General features: G+C 46.4%; 2 protein-coding genes across 3 annotated transcripts; one reads left to right on the top strand and one right to left on the bottom strand.

Moving 5' to 3' along the window:
- The first annotated feature begins 207 nt into the window (after nt 1-207).
- Nucleotides 208-6,646, top strand: Krt2 (keratin 2). 2 transcript variants are annotated; one of them, XM_038342305.1, is made up of 12 exons: nt 208-484; nt 569-906; nt 1,764-1,978; nt 2,276-2,336; nt 2,768-2,863; nt 3,475-3,639; nt 3,875-4,000; nt 4,686-4,906; nt 5,981-6,015; nt 6,104-6,397; nt 6,428-6,541; nt 6,606-6,646. In XM_038342305.1, exons 1-12 carry the CDS (start codon nt 208-210, stop codon nt 6,644-6,646), a joined length of 1,983 nt encoding a protein of 660 aa, XP_038198233.1. The 2 variants fall into 2 exon arrangements, with proteins under 2 accessions (XP_038198233.1, XP_038198232.1); XM_038342304.1 differs by having other exon boundaries at nt 208-906; nt 6,104-6,642.
- A 6,905-nt stretch (nt 6,647-13,551) lies between these two features.
- On the bottom strand, nt 13,552-14,568 carry LOC119822778 (BRCA2 and CDKN1A-interacting protein-like). The gene has a single exon (XM_038342307.2). It carries the CDS (start codon nt 14,566-14,568, stop codon nt 13,630-13,632), a length of 939 nt encoding a protein of 312 aa, XP_038198235.1. The 3' UTR covers nt 13,552-13,629.
- Between the last annotated feature and the right edge of the window lie 3,066 nt (nt 14,569-17,634).

The following is a 17,634-nucleotide window of genomic DNA, read 5'->3' as shown; positions in this document are numbered from 1 at the left end:
ATGTTTTAATGGCCATTAGGTTGATAATCACTCACCAAGAATAGCTTCCAGGCAGACCAAACCCAAGCATAAGTGGGCCCACACCCAAGCTGGCCAACACCTAGTTGGTAGGTATATAAGGGGACCCTGTGAGTCTCCCAACAGCATAGTTCAATCTCCAGCCTTGGATCTTCTCGGACCTACTTTCCTTGCTGAGCAAAACCCATCATGAGTTGTCAGATCACCTGCAAGTCTCGAAGAGGAGGAGGCGGAGGAGGAGGAGGAGGAGGCAGATTCCGGGGCTTCAGCAGTGGTTCAGCTGTGGTCTCTGGAGGGAGCCGGCGATCGACCAGCAGCTTCTCCTGCTTGAGCCGCCATGGTGGTGGCAGAGGAGGCTCTTGTGGAGGTGGCTTTGGCAGTCAGAGTCTTGTCGGCCTTGGAGGGTACAAGAGCATCTCTACTAGCGTGGCTGGCTACGGTGGTGGATTTGGTGGCAGAGGTGGCAGTGGCTTTGGAGGCGGCAGCAGCTTTGGAGGCAGCGGTGGCTTCGGAGGTGGCTCTGGTTTTGGAGGAAGCAGAGGATTTGGAGGCGGTGGCTTCGGAGGTGGCTTCGGAGGTGGCAGCGGCTTCGGAGGTGGCAGTGGCTTTGGAGGTGGCAGTGGCTTCGGAGGAGGCAGTGGATTCGGAGGAGGCAGTGGATTCGGTGGAGGCGGCTTTGGCGGAGGCCGCTTTGGAGGCGGCGGCGGCTTTGGAGGCTTTGGGGGGCCTGGAGGATTCCCTGGTGGAGGCATCCACGAAGTGTCCGTCAATCAGAGCCTCTTGCAGCCTCTTGATGTCAAAGTTGACCCAGAGATCCAGAACGTGAAGTCTCAGGAACGGGAACAGATCAAAACTCTCAACAACAAATTTGCCTCTTTCATTGACAAGGTGGGTCGGAGAGGCGGCTCTTTCTGGGATGAGATGCTGCGCTTGTGTGCTGGATGAGAAGGAAACGCCAAACTCTCTCGGTAGTCTTTGTGTGGCCACCAAAGCCAGGGCCTTGGTGAATTTCAAAGGGGCGAGATGCTGGTTTTGGGAACTACACATTTATAACTGCTGCTTTTCATTTTGTTTTTCAGACCTAATAGATACTATTTATAGAAAAGTGTGATGTCATAGAAAAGTCGAAATAGGCAAGTAGTAACAGAGCGTGTCAGGCCAGATGACAGCAGAATTGGAAGGTGATAGCGAGAAAGGGTAGATGTTGTCTTTCCTGAGTGATGTTAGTCTGTTAAATTCCAGGAATCTGAACCTGAAATATGTATGGGGATGAACAGAACCCTATCCCTCAAGAGAACCATTCTCATTTTGGTGACCCATAAAATCTTTATTGGTGTCAGTTTGGGGTGTTACTGTCTTGGTTCCTCCGCCTTGAATTAGACAGGAATTTACAAGGTTCTTAAAACTCAGGTGGAGGAGCCCTGCCCACACCCCGGGACTCTATTTGGTGCCATCTGCTACTGGGCCAGCAGATGCCTGCTTTTTGTTTTCTCCAGAGTTTATGGGACCTTGGCAGAGTACTAGGATGAGGGAGGGAAATGCCTGGAGTCTAGGGAGCAGCTGCGAACGAAGCAGTGATCAGAAGTCGTGGTGAGGAAGCAGAGAGCTCTGAGAGCAGAGCGGGACAGCAGGGTCCTAGGCCCACACACCCTTTGCATGGGTGAGGCTAGAGGGCTCAGAAACCCATGGAGGGCTGGTGTGACAGGTGACCCGGACCTTATGTATTCTTCCCCTGGTTACTGTAGGTTCGGTTCCTGGAGCAGCAGAACCAGGTGTTGCAGACCAAATGGGAACTTCTACAGCAGCTGGATGTGGGCACCCGCACCACCAACCTAGACCCCATCTACCAGGCCTATATTAGCATGCTCAAGAAACAGGTGGATAGGCTCTCTGCAGAGAGAACCTCGCAGGACTCAGAGCTGAACAACATGCAGGATCTTGTGGAAGACTTTAAGAAGAAGTAGGTGACAAGGGGAACCCCGAGTGCAGATACCTTTTTGGCTGAAGCCATCCATTCGCTGATCTCTCAGCAGCAGTTATAGGGGTGCACCAGGATGGTGAGGAGGGGCATCTTTGTTGATGACAAAGAAGGCAGGGCTTGGGGGCTGTACATGCGTGAGTTAATGAATAGAACACTACTTTCATAGTTTTGATCTAAGCATTTAAAGAGAGTTTAATTTTTTCAGTAGAAGGGGGAAAGAAGGGAGCTGGCCAACCAGAGCTATCTAACTGCTGTTGTCTTCTGGGGGCTCAACAGGTATGAGGATGAAATCAACAAGCGCACATCTGCGGAAAATGAGTTTGTGACTATTAAAAAGGTGAGCAGGAGCCTGCCCTAGGCAGGGGAGGGTAGGACCACCTTACGCCTCGCCATGTCTACAGGGACTCCAGAAAACAAAGTGTTAGGCTAGGTCCTGCAAGGGTTTTGGAGAACAATCCAGGTAAATTCAGGAGACTTCGGAAGGGCAATTAGAATGGGAGACATGAAGAATGATGACAGGTACAGAAGGCATTTCTCCTATTTTGGGGAACACACCATGTCTCAGTCAGAAAGGATAGTAGTCAAGTAAGGTTCAGCTTACTACAAGTGGTCACGATGCTGGGTTGTGTGAGCAGTTGATCTAGGCATGGGGCTCTCTACAGAGATGCATGGTAGTTTATATGCTAAATGAGGGTCCATGCAGACACATCTCATCTGGAAGTGCCTGGGATGCTGGAGTTGCTCTAGAGGCCTCTAACTTCTCTGCAGGATGTGGACAGCTCCTACATGGACAAGACCGAGCTGCAGGCCAAGGTGGACTTACTGATGCAGGAAGCTGATTTCCTGAGAACACTCTATGATGCGGTAAAGGAAGCTGTCCCCATAGACCCTTACTTTCTACCTTTCCCACTAAAGAAAAGTCCTTTCCAGTTGAAAAGTCTGCTGGAATGGGATTGTTGATTGCCTGATGTCAATGTACTGAGATCATTGCAGTCCTCTAAGGGGTTTTCCTAGAGCAGGGTTGGGGGGGGGGGGACTTCTTTTGATGTCATGTGAGGTTTGGAAACACCAGGTCAAAGTCTCTCTCCTCCATCACCTCTATGTCCTCTGCTTTCGGAAGAGACCTTCATATCCATTACACTGTGCACATTGTACTCCAGAGGTTAGAATGCATCATGCTTCCTGCTCACTCCCCAGCCCACTTCTGCGATAGGAAGGAAACTTAAAGGAATCTGCCATGGGCCAGGTTCTTTCTGGGGCCCGCTGGCATGGTGGAGAAGGCATTTTACTAGGGTGCCCATGAACACTTTTCTACCATTATCGCCACCCCGAGGATAGCCCTGTGGTGATACCACTTTCATGTCGCCCAAAGCATGCTTTGTCCGAGAGTCCACATTTCCACAATGCCAGGGAAGGGAGGCCTCTCACTGTAGCTGTGGGCAGAACACTGTGGCTAATTAGTGTGTGTGTTGTAGGAATTGTCCCAGCTACAACAGACTGTCACTGACACCAATGTCATCCTGTCCATGGACAACAACCGGAGCCTTGACCTGGACAGCATCATCGCTGAGGTTCAGAGTCAATATGAGATCATCGCCCACAAGAGCAAGACCGAGTCAGAGGAGCTGTACCACAGCAAGGCAAGTCCTGGGGATACAGAGGGAACCACACTGACCTCACTCCTATGTGGGTCATTTCCAGGTAGGGCACTGGAGTGTTTGTCCAATAGAAGTTGAGCATCATTCCTAAGACAGTACAGAGAATGGTTTCTTGGGTGGGTTGCTCATCCCTGGCCCGTCACTGGTCTTCCTTAGCTCAGGCTAAGCCTTGCTCAGACAGAACGTCCCTGTGAACTGTTTCCTTTGCCCTTGTCAGTATGAAGAACTCCAGGTCACTGCCGTGAAACATGGGGACAGCTTGAAAGAGATCAAAATGGAGATCAGTGAGCTGAACCGCACAATCCAGAGGCTGCAAGGGGAGATATCCCACGTGAAGAAGCAGGTGAGGCCAGGGGCTCTGGGTAGGTCCCCCTTTTGTCATCTCCCCCAAAGTGTAGGGGAGGGATAGAGGGATAGAAGAGAAACTGAGAAGTTCTAATCCAGTTTACACCAATCCCAGTCTCCTCCAGATCAATGCTATTTAAGACCCTTAGAGTAGTTCAAGACACATTCAGAAGCAAAGATCAGCAACAGGGAAGAAGCATTGCTTAACTTAAAGGGAGCATCAGCAAATACAGCAAGATCCTGTTTGGCTTGCTGTGACTGCAGACACAGCTTCCTGTTCCATCATGGCTGTGTTCACAGAGGGCCAGTGAGTGGGAGGGAACCGGTCCACGTTGGACATTGGCTTTGGATATGATTTCTGGGGCAGAGTCTGCTTCATAGGTAGCAGGAGTTTTGCAGAATAGTGTTTCTTCATTTGCACAGAGAACTGGATAGATGATGAGTTCTTGTATTTGGAGGGTCGGGGTCGTTGCAGGGAAAGCCTATGGGCCCAGTCAAAGGGCTGTGGGAGGAAGATAGGTCAGGGACAGCAGCTACATGTCATGGCACAGCTGCCTGCAACATCTGTTAGTTCCAAAGGGAGTCCCCAAGACTTCCAGGGCCAGCGATTCGGTCTCCCACAACTGCGTGTCTTGTCCTTCATCCCCTCCAGCATGCTGAGGCTACTCTGTTTTTCCTCATAGTGTAAGAGTGTGCAAGACTCCATTGCAGATGCGGAGCAGCGTGGAGAGCATGCCCTCAAAGATGCCAGGACCAAGCTCACTGACCTGGAGGAGGCCATGCAGCAGGCCCGCGAGAACCTGACGCGGCTGCTCCGGGACTACCAGGAGCTCATGAACACTAAACTGGCCCTGGATGTGGAGATCGCCACCTACCGCAAGCTGCTGGAGGGCGAGGAGTGCAGGTGAGGTGTCGTGGTGTACACTCTCCTGCCACCTGGAGCCAGGGCAGGAGCAAAGGGAGAGAAAACTGAAGGCTGGGCATGGCCTCTGGACAATGAGTTTGGCATCAGTATGCTTCTCCAAGCAGACATTCAGGATGAGGGTGACAGCATTGTTCTCTTATCAATAGAGAAGGTGGACAGGACCTGTTACAAGACTAGGTGACAATGGGAACATCCTGGTCTTTAAAAGACAAAACAAATGACAGGAACATAGGTAGTCAGACTGAAGGCTTGTCTCTAAGACTGTAGACTGACTAGCTTCTTTCCCTTCCACAGTTTGGCTCCTAATGGGGAGATGGCATCAAATGTGTCAGAGGGACACACTTTGTTCTTTGAAGGCCTCTAGAATGACAAACTGAATCATTTGACTACTTTAAAAGGAGGACTTTGTTTCCTCTGTCATCAGCATCCTTAGGGACTTGAGGTGGCTGAAGCTATTGGGAGGGAAAAGCCCTGAGTGTCAGCAGCCCTGGGCATTAGTAGTTAGCATAACAAAGGAGCTGCCTTTCCAGCTCTGTACTCTTCTGAGAGTCAGTGCCAACTGTTCCCATGAAGGAGCTGGCAGGCACCTGAATCTGGGCTGCAGCAGCCCAGGCTTCAGTGGAAACAGGAGCAGGGTCTCGGGGGGGTGGGAGGGCAGTTTCACATAGTGACTTCAGTGCAAACAGAAGGCAGGGTCTCGGGGTCACAGAGTTGCAGTTCCTTCTGCTGCATGTTCATGCTGCAACCTCATTTTGAAATGTTGGGTGTGGCAAGGGTTCTGGAGAGCAGAGTCCCCGAAGTGGCTGTAAATACAATGTAGGGTACACAGTCAGAAGAGATTTGGCCTTGGAGCCACTCTGGATCTACAGTGCAAGTGTTTTGATTACAGCAATATCTCGGGATGGATTGAGGCTGTAGATAAGTATGGGGTCTGTCAGCCCCTCTGTTACCCTCCCATCTGTCAGCGTAGAAGGCATGGCTGACTGAAGTAGCCCAATCCCACATCAGCAGATCCAGATGTCCCATCACAATTCTGTTCTCTCTCCCCGACAGGATGACCGGAGAAGTCAGTGACAACGTGTCTGTGTGTACGTAGTGGGGAGTGTACCTGTCTTAATGGGACAGTGGAGGGTAGAGGTGGTCAGAACTCCTCGGTTGACATCTTCTCTCTTACAGCCGTGACAAGCAGCACCATTTCCTCATCGGTAGCATCCAAGGCTGGCTTTGGCTCTGGAGGTGGAAGTTCTGGAGGAAGAGGGTCTTATGGAGGAGGCAGCTCCTATGGCTCTGGAGGCAGAGGCTCGGGAGGAGGCGGATACAGCTCTGGAGGAGGCTCTCGGGGAGGATCTGGAGGAGGTGGCTACAGCTCTGGGGGTGGCTCTAGGGGAGGATCCGGAGGAGGTGGATACAGCTCTGGAGGTGGCTCCAGGGGAGGTTCAGGCTCTGGAGGAGGCGGATACAGTTCTGGAGGTGGCTCTAGGGGAGGTTCAAGTTCTGGAGGAGGCGGCTACAGTTCTGGAGGTGGCTCCAGGGGAGGTTCAGGCTCTGGAGGAGGTGGCTACAGCTCTGGAGGCGGCTCCAGGGGAGGTTCAGGCTCTGGAGGAGGCTCTAGGGGTGGATCTGGATCTGGAGCTGGAGGTGCAGTATCTGGCTCTGAAAGGGGGGGGCGCTGGTTCAGGGGAAAGCTGTGGCTCTGGGGTGACCTTCTCTTTTAGATAGAGATGGGTCTTCTCCCTACTCTTTGCTTCCAGAATATCAGCTGTATCTCTGTATCTCTAACTCGGAGCAACCCCAATTTTTGTAATCCACCTCTGATGACATTTATTCTACTAGGGGGTTATGAAAGATCTCTCATAAACAGTTAGAGTCAGAGCCACACACTGTGTTCTGGGAAAGAATCTGTGTTGTCCAAGCATGTCTCCAAGCCATGTCCCACCCCTGGTCTGCTGGCACTGCCATCTGTGCTCTGCTGAGGACCGTGGGGTAGCCTCCCTATTCCATCCCCCAACAGTGGTCCGGGGAAACTATGCTTCTGTGTACATAGCCTCTCGAATGGACTCTACTTTCTGAGGGCTGTGGTCTGGGTGTCTGCATAATAAACTTCATTTGCAATTGATATCGTGTAATGTCTATTGGATGTCAAACTCTGGGGGAGGTGGGGTCCACAGGGAAAGGAGGTTTGGGAGTGGGAAAAGTGGGATTCCTGGGGGAGAGACCAGTCTTTGGGGGAGGGTGGCTGGGGAGCTTAGGAGGTTTTCCTCTTATAGTAGGAGGAGGCCGGGGACAGCCTTGGAGTCAGGCTTGGTGCAACATTTTCAGGAAGGATTTGTTAGATTGGGGACCGTGGCCTATCCAGGTGATAAGCTAGGGAAATTTTTAGAAATTTTCTTTTCTTGGCCGAAAAACTGTTTCTGGAAAGGATGTCCCACAGAACGCCCCCTTTCTGCTTCAGACAAGAGCTTTGCTCTGAAGTTACTTATCCACGGGGCAAGCCAGCTGAGCCCTGAACAGCCACCCAGCTCATTACTGCTGAGCTCTCAGTGCTGGCACAGGCCAGATTTATGTCCCTGTGAGAGCCACCTGTTTCTGGCCAGGCTGAAACAGAACACCCAAGTGGCATCTCCAGACACATCTGCTCCTGTATGCACAGCAGAGCAGTCCTGTCGACACCCCAGGTGCTCCCCTTCCAGGGATGTGCCTCTCAGGATGAGAGGTGTGAAGATGATGTCAGCTCCTTCCCCACAAAGCCCTGATGCCCCACTGGAGCTCCCGGGGAGATGAGGAATGGTTGGGCATCTTGGGTTGGTATTCAAATGGCCATATCTAATAGAAGACAGAGCCTGCTGAGGGCCTCTTCCTACCCTCAAGGGATGCGGGAGAGCAAAGCTGATGCAGAAGGTATTCATAAAGAACAGGTGCTTCATCCCTGAGCATCCGCCATGAAGAGTGTAAGGCGCTTGGAGGAGGTGCTCTAAGAGCTGCAGGGGACAAAGTGGCAACAGAGGAGGCTGAACACTCTCAGAGCAGGGCTGAGAACTGCCCAGACCACAGCCAGGTGGAGAGGCCTATGGAGTAAGGCTGTGCACTGGGGAGAGTCATTGTGGGCCCGTGGCTTTGTGGTACACTCGTGGTACAAACACAGCCATAAGCAGGAACTAGTTCCCAGACATAGGATCAGAAAGGGTGCTCCAGTGGTCAGGGAATTTGAAGTTCTACTTTAGATAAGAAAACAGTCCAGGCCAGGCGGTGGTGGCGCACACCTTTAAAGCCAGCACCTGGGAGGCAGAGGCAGGCGGATCTCTGTGAGCTCAAGGCCAGCATGCTCTACAGGGTGAGTTCCAGGACAGGTAGTTTTTGAGGCATAGAGAGGTGAGGCGGGGCGGGGCAGGGCACCACTTTCCTTCGGACACTCTCAGTGACAAGCGTCTCAGTCCTTGAATTTCCAGCTCCTCGGTGCTCCCAAGGAGACAGCCCACTCAGACTCTAGCTGACTCAGACTCCCAGCAGCCAAATCAGCCCTGAATGTGGCCAGACAGGCACAGCCTGAGGCATTTAGAGGTTGTGGCTGGGTAAGAGACAGCTTTGCAGAGGGACTCTTTGTCCCCTCCTGCCTAGGGTAGGTTAGTCTACTAGTCCGGTCAGAGTCTCCACTCCGCACCCCTGTCCTATGTCCATCTACCTCAAAGATCCATTTCTCATGCTTTGGGTATTAGAAGGCAGAGAGGTCCAGGCAGGACTGTGTGAATTCCATTTTCATAGAAAACAGGAACAAAGATTTATTTACATTTGTGGTGTTGTGAGGTTTTCGGGGCCTCTGTCCCTCCCTTTCTCCATCTATAAACCCTCATGCGAAACCAGCCAGGTCTTTGACGACCTCCCTTACCCAGCAGACTTCTGCAGGAGGCCCTCTGAAGCTGAGGCCTCATACTGAGAATGAGGTACTTGTTTGACATTGGGACAATTGCCTTTCCTCCCAAATTTTATTTCTGTATGATTTCAAAGGGGCAGACTGAGAGAGCCTCTAAGATCCTGAAGCTCTTAAGGCAGAAACATAGTCTATGTGTCCTTCATTTTCCCAGTGATAATGATTTGGGACCTAGAGTCAGTGAGGAGGCTTAAGACTTGTCTGAGCATGAGTGTGAGCATAGGCTGCTCCAGTTTCTTCTCATTCCACTTAGATAAATGTCTCACACCACGGTGGAGGTGAGGGACTATGTTTGACCACACGGAGATAAAGGCAAAACACCCTACAGGAAGTTCACGTCTAGGTAGGGATGGATGGGAAGTTTACAAACTGCGTTCTTGCAAAGCGGAATACGGTTGGTGCAGTGGCCCCTCTGGGACCCATTGCCTATATCAAAGTCGCTTAGGTGCTTATTTAGAAACACATGCTCTTTGCTGCAGCTCCCTGGAGTTCCCATCATAGAAGAGTGTGGCCACTCTGGGACCCATTGACTATATCAAAATCATTTAAATGCTTATTTAGAAACACATGCTCTTCGCTGTGGCTCCCTGGAGTCCCCATCATAGAGGAGTGTGGAGGATTCTAGAAATCCTCATGGTTACCCAGCTCCAGGTGGTCCTGGGTTTGCGGTGTGAGAACTGCATTCTGCAGACTCTGTGTTGGTGCTTTGAAATTCAGTGGGCTCTTTTTTTATTATTAAATTTTTTTTTTTTTGGTTTTTCGAGACAGGGTTTCCCTGTAGTTTCTAGAGCCTGTCCTGGAACTAGCTCTTGTAGACCAGGCTGGCCTCGAACTCAGAGATCCGCCTGCCTCTGCCTCCCGAGTGCTGGGATTAAAGGCGTGCGCCACCACCGCCCGGCTATTATTAAATTTTTTAAACAATCTTTTCTCATTTTACATTCCTACCCAAGTTCCCACCCTCCTCCTGCTCCCCTCACCTTCCCCCCATCCCAGACTCCCATCCACTCCTCAGAGAGGGTAAGGTTTCCCAAGTGGAATCAACGAAGTCTGACGCATCACTTTGAGACAGGACCTGGGCTCTCCCCCTGTATCTAGGCTGAGCAAGGTACCTCTCCAAAAAGAGTGTGTTCCAAAATGCCAGTTCAAGCACTAGAGATAAATAGTGGTCCCACTGCTAGTGGCCCCACAGACTGCCCAAGTCACACAACTGTCACCCACATTCAGTGGCCCAGTTTGATCCTGTGCAGGTTCCCCCACTATCAGTCCAGAGTCAGTGAGCTCTCACTAGCTCAGGTCAGCTGTTTCTGTGGGTATCCCCATTATGGTCATGACCCCTTTGCTCATATTATCATTCCTCCCTCTCTTGAGCTGATCTCTGGAAGCTCAGTCCAGTGCGTAGCTGTGGATCTCTGCATCTGCTTCCTTCAGTTACTGGATGAAGGTTCTATGATGACAGTTAAGGTAGCCATCAATCTGATTACAGGGAACGGCCAGTTCAGGAATTCTCTCCACTATTGCTTAGGGTCTTAGCTGGGGTCGTCCTTGTGGATTCCTGGGAATTTTCCTAGTGCCAGGTTTCTCACTAGCACCATAATGGCTTCCTCAATAAATTTTTTCTTTCCTTGCTCTCCTCTCTGTTCTTCCCCTATCTCAACCATCTTATTCCCTCATGTTTTCCTACTCCTTCCCCTTCTCTCCTCTCCCTCCCCTTCTTCCCTCCCCCCACGCCACTCCCAATTTTCTCAGGAGATCTTGTCTAATTCCCCTTCCCAGGGGGATCCATTTGTCTCTCTTAGGGTTCTCCTTGTTACTTAGCTTCTCTGGATTGTGAAATATAGGCTGGTTATCCTTTGTTTTATGTCTAATATCCACTGATGAGTAAGTTACATACTAGACTTGTCTTTCTGGGTCTGGGCTGTCTTGCTCAGGGTGTTGTTTTTTTTCTGGTTTCATCCATTTGCTTGCAAATTTCAAGATGTCATTTTTTTTAACCACTGAGTAATACTCCATATACCACATATTCTTTACCACATTTTCTCTATCCATTCTTCAATTGAGGGGCATCTAGATTGTTTCCAGGACCTAGCTATGACAAATAATGCTTTTATGAACACAGTTGAGCAAATGTTTTTGTGGTATGAATGTGCATCTTTTGGGTATATGCTCAAGAGTGGTATTGCTGGGTCTAGAGGTAGATTGATTCCCAATTTCATGAGAAATGTCCATACTGATTTCCAAAGTGGCTCTATAAGTTTGCACTCCTACCAGCAATGGAACCCTTATTCGGCATCCTCTCCAGCATAAGCTATCAGCACTGTTTTTGATCTTAGCCATTCTGACAGGTGTGTAAGATGGTATCTCAGAGTTGCTTTGATTTGCATTTCCCTGATGGCTAAGGATGTTGAACAATTCCTTAAGTGTCTTTCGGCCATTTGCAATTCTTCTGTTGAGAATTCTTTGTTTAGATCTGTGCCCCATTTTTTGATTGAATTAGTTTGTATTTTGATGCCTAGTTTCTTGACTTCTTTATATTTATTGGAGATCAGTATTCTGTCTGATATGGGGTTAGTGAAGATCTTTTCTCATTCTATAGGCTGCCGTTTTGTCTTATTGTCTGTGTCCTTTGCCTTACAGAAGCTTTTCATTTTCAGGGGTCCCATTTATTGTTTCTCTCAGTGTCTGTGCTGCTGGGGTTATATTTAGGAAGTGGTCTCCTGTGATTCAAGGCTACTTCCCACTTTCTCTTCAATGAGTTTCAGTGTGACTGGATTTATGAGGAGGTATTTTATCCATTTGGATTTGAGTTTTGTGCATGGTGATAGATACGGATCTATTTGCATTCTTCTACATGTTGACATTCAGTTATGCCAGCATCATTTGTTGAAGATGCTTTTTTTCCATTATATAAGTTTAGCTTCTTTGCTAAAAATCAGGAGTTCATAGGTGTGTGGATTAATATGGAATCAACTTGATTCCATTGGTCCACCTGTCTGCTTTTATGCCAATACCAAGCTGTTTTCATTACCATAGCTCTAAAGTAGAGCTTGAAGTCAGTGATGGTGATGCCTCCAGAGGTTCCTTTATTGTACAGGATTGTTTTGACTATCCTGTTTTTTGTTTGTTTGTTTGTTTTCCATATGAAGTTGAGCATTGCTCTTTCAAGGTCTGTGAAGAATCGTGTTAGAATTTTGATGGGAATTGCACTGAATCTATAGATTGCTTTTGGTAAGATTGTCATTTTTATTATGTTTATCCTACCTATCCGAGAGCTTGGAGATCTCTCCATTTTCTGATATGATCTTCATTTTCTTTTTTCAAATACTTAAGGTTCTTTTCATACAGGTCATTCACTTCTTTGGTTAGCATTACGCTAAGATATTTTATGTTATGTTATTGTGAAGGGTGATGTTTCTCTGATCTCCTTCTCAGCCCTTTTATCATTTGTATATGGGAAGGCAACTGATATACTTTTTTTTTTAGTTGATCTTGTATTCTGCCACATTACTAAAGATGTCTATCAGTTGTAGGAGTTTCCTAGTATAATTTTTGGGGTCACTTATGTATACCATCATATCATCTACAAATAGCAAAGACTTGACTTCTTCCTTTCCAATTTGTTCCCCTTGATCTCCTTTTGTTGTCTTATTGCTCTAGTTAGAATTTTGAGTACTAAAATGAATAGATGTGGAGAGAGTAGACAGCCTTGTCTTGTTCCTGATGTTAGTGGAATCACTTTGAGTTTCTCTCCATTTAATTTGATGTTGGTTGTTGGCCTGCTGTATATAACTTTTATTATGTTTAGATATGTTTCTTGTATCCATGATCTCTCCAAGACCTTTATCATAAAGGAGTGTTGGATTTTGCCAAAGGCTTTTTCAGCATCAAGTGAGATAATCATGTTTTTTTCTTTCAGTTTATTTTTATGGTGGATTACATTGACTGATTTTTGTATGTTAAACCATCCCTGCATCTCTGGAATGAAGCCTACTTGACCGTGGTGGATTTTTTTTTGATGTGTTCTTGCATTTGGTGTGGCAGTATTTTATTGAGTATTTTTGTATTTTGTTCATAAGGGAGATTGGATTGTAGTTCTTGTTTTTAGTTGAGTCTTTGTGTGGTTTGGGTATCAGGGTAACTATAGCCTCACAAAAAGAGTTTGGCAATGTTCCTTCTGTTTCTATTGTGTGTAACAATTTGAGGAGTATAGCTCTTCTTTGAAATTCTGATAGAATTCTGTACTGAAACCATCTGGCCCCGGGCTTTTTTGGTTGAGAGACTTCTGATGACTGCTTCTATTTCCTTAGGGTTTATAGATCTATTTAAATTGTTTATTTGGTCATTGTTTAGTTTTGATATACGGTATCTATCCAGAAAATTGTTTATTTCTTTAGATTTCTCAATTTTATGGAGTACAGGTTTTCATAGTATGACCTAATGGTTCCTTGGATTTCATCCATGTCTGCTTTTATGTCCCCCTTTCCATTTCTTTTTGTTTGTTTGTTTGTTTTTTTTAAATAAAAAAATAGTTTTTATTAAGTTCTTAAAATTACTGTTCCATCTTTTTCTTATTGGAAGTTTTTAACCAATCATTCATAATTTGACCAGAACTTAAAATAAAAATGTAAATGTGTCACAGACACATGGAACAGAAGCCTACTTTTTGTAGAGGACTTGACTGAATAAACCAAAAAAAAAAAAAATGAGTTTTTCAGTATCTCCCCAATGGTTTCTTGGTAATTATACATAAACAAGTCCTTCACTGTCCGGGGGAAATGGACTAGACAGATAGATGGTCTTTCAGCTGTTCCATGATCTCACTCATCCTGTCATCCGGGATCACCATCACCGTTCGCAAGGGCTTCATTGGCACGTCATCAAAGGACCATCTGCCTCCCAGACAAGTGTCGCTCTCCCCCTGCACCAAGTAGCTGAACTTCAGGATTGCCTTCTCATAGAAAAACTCTTCCTCTGCATTTGCGAACATCAAGGCTTCCTGCTGAAGACCACCCTGCTTCTTTTTGGAACCGGATTTTCCTGCTTCCACAAATGTCTTACTAATCAGCAGATAGAAGTAGCACTTCCCACATGGCTTATTGGTTCTTTGCGCGTCCGCTAATTCTTTCTGGAGCTGCTGGTGCATCGGCAGCGCAATCTGTGGAGGGACGTTAATGAATCTTTCACTGAGCAGAAAGCCCACAAAGCCTGTGGTGTCGTTCAAAAGCTTGTCCAGCTGCTCAACCACGCTCTGCCCACAGTTCTTCTCACAGAAGCTCAGAACCAACTCTTTAATTTGTTCAGCACACTGCGTGCCCTTTCTTTTAGTTAAATGTAAAAGGCTTATGAAGCCGAAGATCTCATCTTCATCCACTTCATCACTGCTGTCTTCTGAAACATCCGTCTGCTTAACCACGCTCCCAATGTGGTTCTGTTGAATCAAGAGATCTGTTAGCTCTGCAGTGTTCACGGGAGCTTTTAGGAAAAGCTGTTGCAGTAATTTCTTAATTCCGCCATAATCGTTATCTGAGATGGAGTAAGCTTCAAATTCAATATTCACTTCCTCGTCCTCGATCTCGTCTTCATCCTCTTCTTCCTCACTGTCTTCTTCGTCTTCTTCCTCATCTTCCACCTCATCCTCTTCTTCCTCCTCGTGGTGGCCCTGTGCTCCCAGCCGCTGAACCCCGTTTCCCACCGCTCGCTTCTTTGCTCTGGAAGCCATGACGCCGGCCACCCCCCTTTCCATTTCTGATTTTGTTAATTTGGATATTCTGTCTCTGCTCTCTGGTTAGTTTAGATAAGAGTTTATCTATCTTGTTGATATTCTTGAAGTATCAGCTCTTTGTTCCATTAATTCTTTGTATTGTTCTCTTTGTTTCTATTTTATTTATTTCAGCCCTCATTTTGATCATTTCCTGTTGTCTGCTCCTTCTGGGTGAGTCTGCTTCTTTTTGTTCTAGAACTTTCAGGTGTGCTGTTAATTCTCCAATGTGAGCTTTCTCCATTTTCTTTGTGTGGGCTCTTAGTGCTACGAACTTTCCTCTCAACACTGCTTTCATTTTGGTGTCCCATGGGTTCAGGTAAGTTGTGCCTTCATTTTTGTTGAATTCTAGGAAGTCTTTAATTTCTTTCTTTATTTCTTCCTTGACCCAGAAGGATTCAGTTGGGCACTGTTCAGTTTCCATGAGTTTGTAGGCTTTCTGCGATTAGTGATTAGTGATGTTGAATTCTAACTTTAAACCATGCTGATCTGATAAGATACAGGGGGTTACTCCAATTTTTTGTATCTGTTGAGGTTTGCTTTGTGACCGAGTGTGTGGTCAGTTTTAGAGAAGGTTCCATAAGATACTGAGAAGAAAGTATATTCTTTTGTGTTTGGGTAAAATGTTCTGTATAAAGTTCATTTGAGTCATGACATCTGGTAGTTCTCTTATTTCTCTGTTAAGCTTCTGTCTGGTTGACCTGTCCATTGGGAAGAGTTGGGTACTGAAGTCTCCTACTGTTAGTGTGTGGGGTCTGCTGTGCGATTTAAGCTTTAGTAATGTTCATTTTACAAATGTGCATGCTCTTGTATTTGGGGCATGACTTTCAGAACTGAAACATCATCTTAATGGATTTTTCCTGTGATAAATATGAAGTGTTCTTCTCCATCTCTTCTGATTGATTTTAGTTTGAAGTCTATTTTGTTAGATATTAGGATAGCTACACCCACTTGTTTTTTAGGTCCATTTGGATGGAAAAATTTTCCCAACCTTTTACCCTGATGTAATGTCTGTCTTTGAGATTGAGGTGTGTTTCTTGTGTGCAGCAGAAGGATGGATCCTGTTTTCATATCCATTCTGTTAACCCATGTCTTTTTATAGGTGAATTGAGTCCATTGATATTAAGAAGTATTAATGACCAGTGATTGCTTATCCTTGTTATTTTTCAGTGGTAGTGTTTGTATGTTTCCCTTCTTTGGAGTTTGCTGGTGTGACGTTTGAAGTTATCTGCTGACTGTGTTTTCATGTGTGCAGCTAATTTCCTTGGGTTGGAGTTTTTCTTCTAGTACTTTCTGCAAAGCTGTATTTGTGGATAGGTGTTGTTTATATCTTGCTTTGTCATGGAATATCTTGTTTTCTCCATCTATGATGACTGAAAGCTTTTCCGGGTATAGTAGTCTAGGCTTGCTTCTGTGGTCTCTCAGGGTCTGCAGCACATCTGCCCAGGACCTTCTGGCTTTCACAGATTCTATTGAGAAGTTGGGTGTAATTCTGTTAGATCTGCCTTTATATGTTACATGGCCCTTTTCTTTTTCAGCTATTAATATTCTTTCTTTATTCTGTATGTTTAATGTGTTGATTATTATATGGCAAGGAGTCTTTCTTTTGGTCCTGTCTATTTGCTGTTCTATAAGCTTCTTGTAGCATTGTAGGCATATACTTCTTTAGGTTGGGAAAGTTTTCTTCTATTTTTTTTTTGTTGAATATATTTTCTCTGCCTTTAAGCTGGAGTTCTTTTCCTTCTTCTATCCCTATTATTCTTACAATAATTTCATGGTATCCCAGATTTCCTGGATGTTTTATGTTAAGAGTTTGTTGGATTTAACATTTTCTTTGACCAATGAATCCATTTTCTCTATCATATCTTCAACACCCGAGATTCTCTCTTCCATCTCTTACATTCTGTTGGTTATGCTTGCATCTGTAGTTCCTGTTTGTTTACTCAGATTTTTCTATTTCAAGAATTCCCTCAGCTTGTGTTTTCTTTATTGCCTCTATTTCAGTTTTCAAATCTTGAGCTGTCTGAGCTGTTTGCTTCACTGTTTGTTTTTTCCTTGGGTTTCTTTAAGAGGTTTATTAATTTCCTCCAATATTTTGTTTGTCTTCTCCTCCATTGCTTTAAGAGAATTTTTCATTTCCTCTTTAAATGTCTCTATCATCTTCAAAAAGTTATATTTAAGGTTTTCTTCTTCTGTGTCTTCTGTGTTAGGATGTTCAGGTCCTCCTCTTGTGGACCGCTAGGCTCTGGTGGTGCCATATTGGTCTTTATGTTGTTGAACGTGTCCTTCCACTGCTGTCTGCCCATCTCTTCCTCCAGTGCGTGCAGGTGGGGCTTGTGTTTCAGGAGGTCCCTTGTCCTCCAAGCTTAGGCAGTCACTTTTTCCAGGTGTAGGCGGGTCTGTGCCTCTAGTGGACTCTGGTATGGTTCTGGGGCTCCTCCAGGTATAGGCAGGGCTGAGGCTCTCTCCAGGGGCAGTGTGGGCCAGGGTCCAGTGGTCACAGATGTAGTGGAAGAATGGTTACACATGGGGGGATGCTGCTTCAGAGTCTCTTGGCTTTGGTGGGTGGGGTTGGGGCATGGGATGTGCCTCCCAGGGTTCTTCAGGGACAGACTAGGCCAAAGCTTGGGTGGACACAGATCCGATGGGGTATAGTTGCATGTATGGGAGGCTATTCTCAGTAGACTCTTAGTACAAAAAGTAAAGATCAAATGAGAGAACATAAGACCTTTTGTACATTATTTTACAATTCATAGCCTGGGTTCACACATTTATAAGACAATAAAACCGGCCAGGCAGTAGTGGCCCACACCTTTAATCCCAGCACTCGGGAGACAGAGGCAGGCATATCTCTGTGGGTTTGAGGCCAGCCTGATCTACAAGAGCTAGTTCCAGGACAGGCTCCAAAGCTACAGAGAAACCTTGTTTTGAAAAACAAAAAACAAACAAACAGACAAACAAAAAACCCCCAATAAAATAGTATCTCTTTATAGGGCTATCAGAAAGATAAACAAAATGAATATGTAA

This window comes from Arvicola amphibius, chromosome 9 (assembly GCF_903992535.2).
Source record: "Arvicola amphibius chromosome 9, mArvAmp1.2, whole genome shotgun sequence".
Lineage (NCBI taxonomy): Eukaryota > Metazoa > Chordata > Mammalia > Rodentia > Cricetidae > Arvicola > Arvicola amphibius.
Note: the sequence above shows the minus strand (reverse complement) of the source record. Positions and strands in the feature narration are given on the sequence as shown.

What these genes read in the sequence shown, in the direction of transcription:
- LOC119822778 (XM_038342307.2), bottom strand. Translation starts at nt 14,568, where the DNA reads ATGGCTTCCAGAGCAAAGAAGCGAGCGGTGGGAAACGGGGTTCAGCGG.
- Krt2 (XM_038342304.1), top strand. Translation starts at nt 208, where the DNA reads ATGAGTTGTCAGATCACCTGCAAGTCTCGAAGAGGAGGAGGCGGAGGA. An exon ending in GTGGAAGACTTTAAGAAGAA is followed by an intron (nt 1,979 to 2,275) that starts GTAGGTGACAAG and finishes GGGGCTCAACAG; the next exon opens with GTATGAGGATGAAATCAACA. An exon ending in CTGGAGGGCGAGGAGTGCAG is followed by an intron (nt 4,907 to 5,980) that starts GTGAGGTGTCGT and finishes TCTCCCCGACAG; the next exon opens with GATGACCGGAGAAGTCAGTG.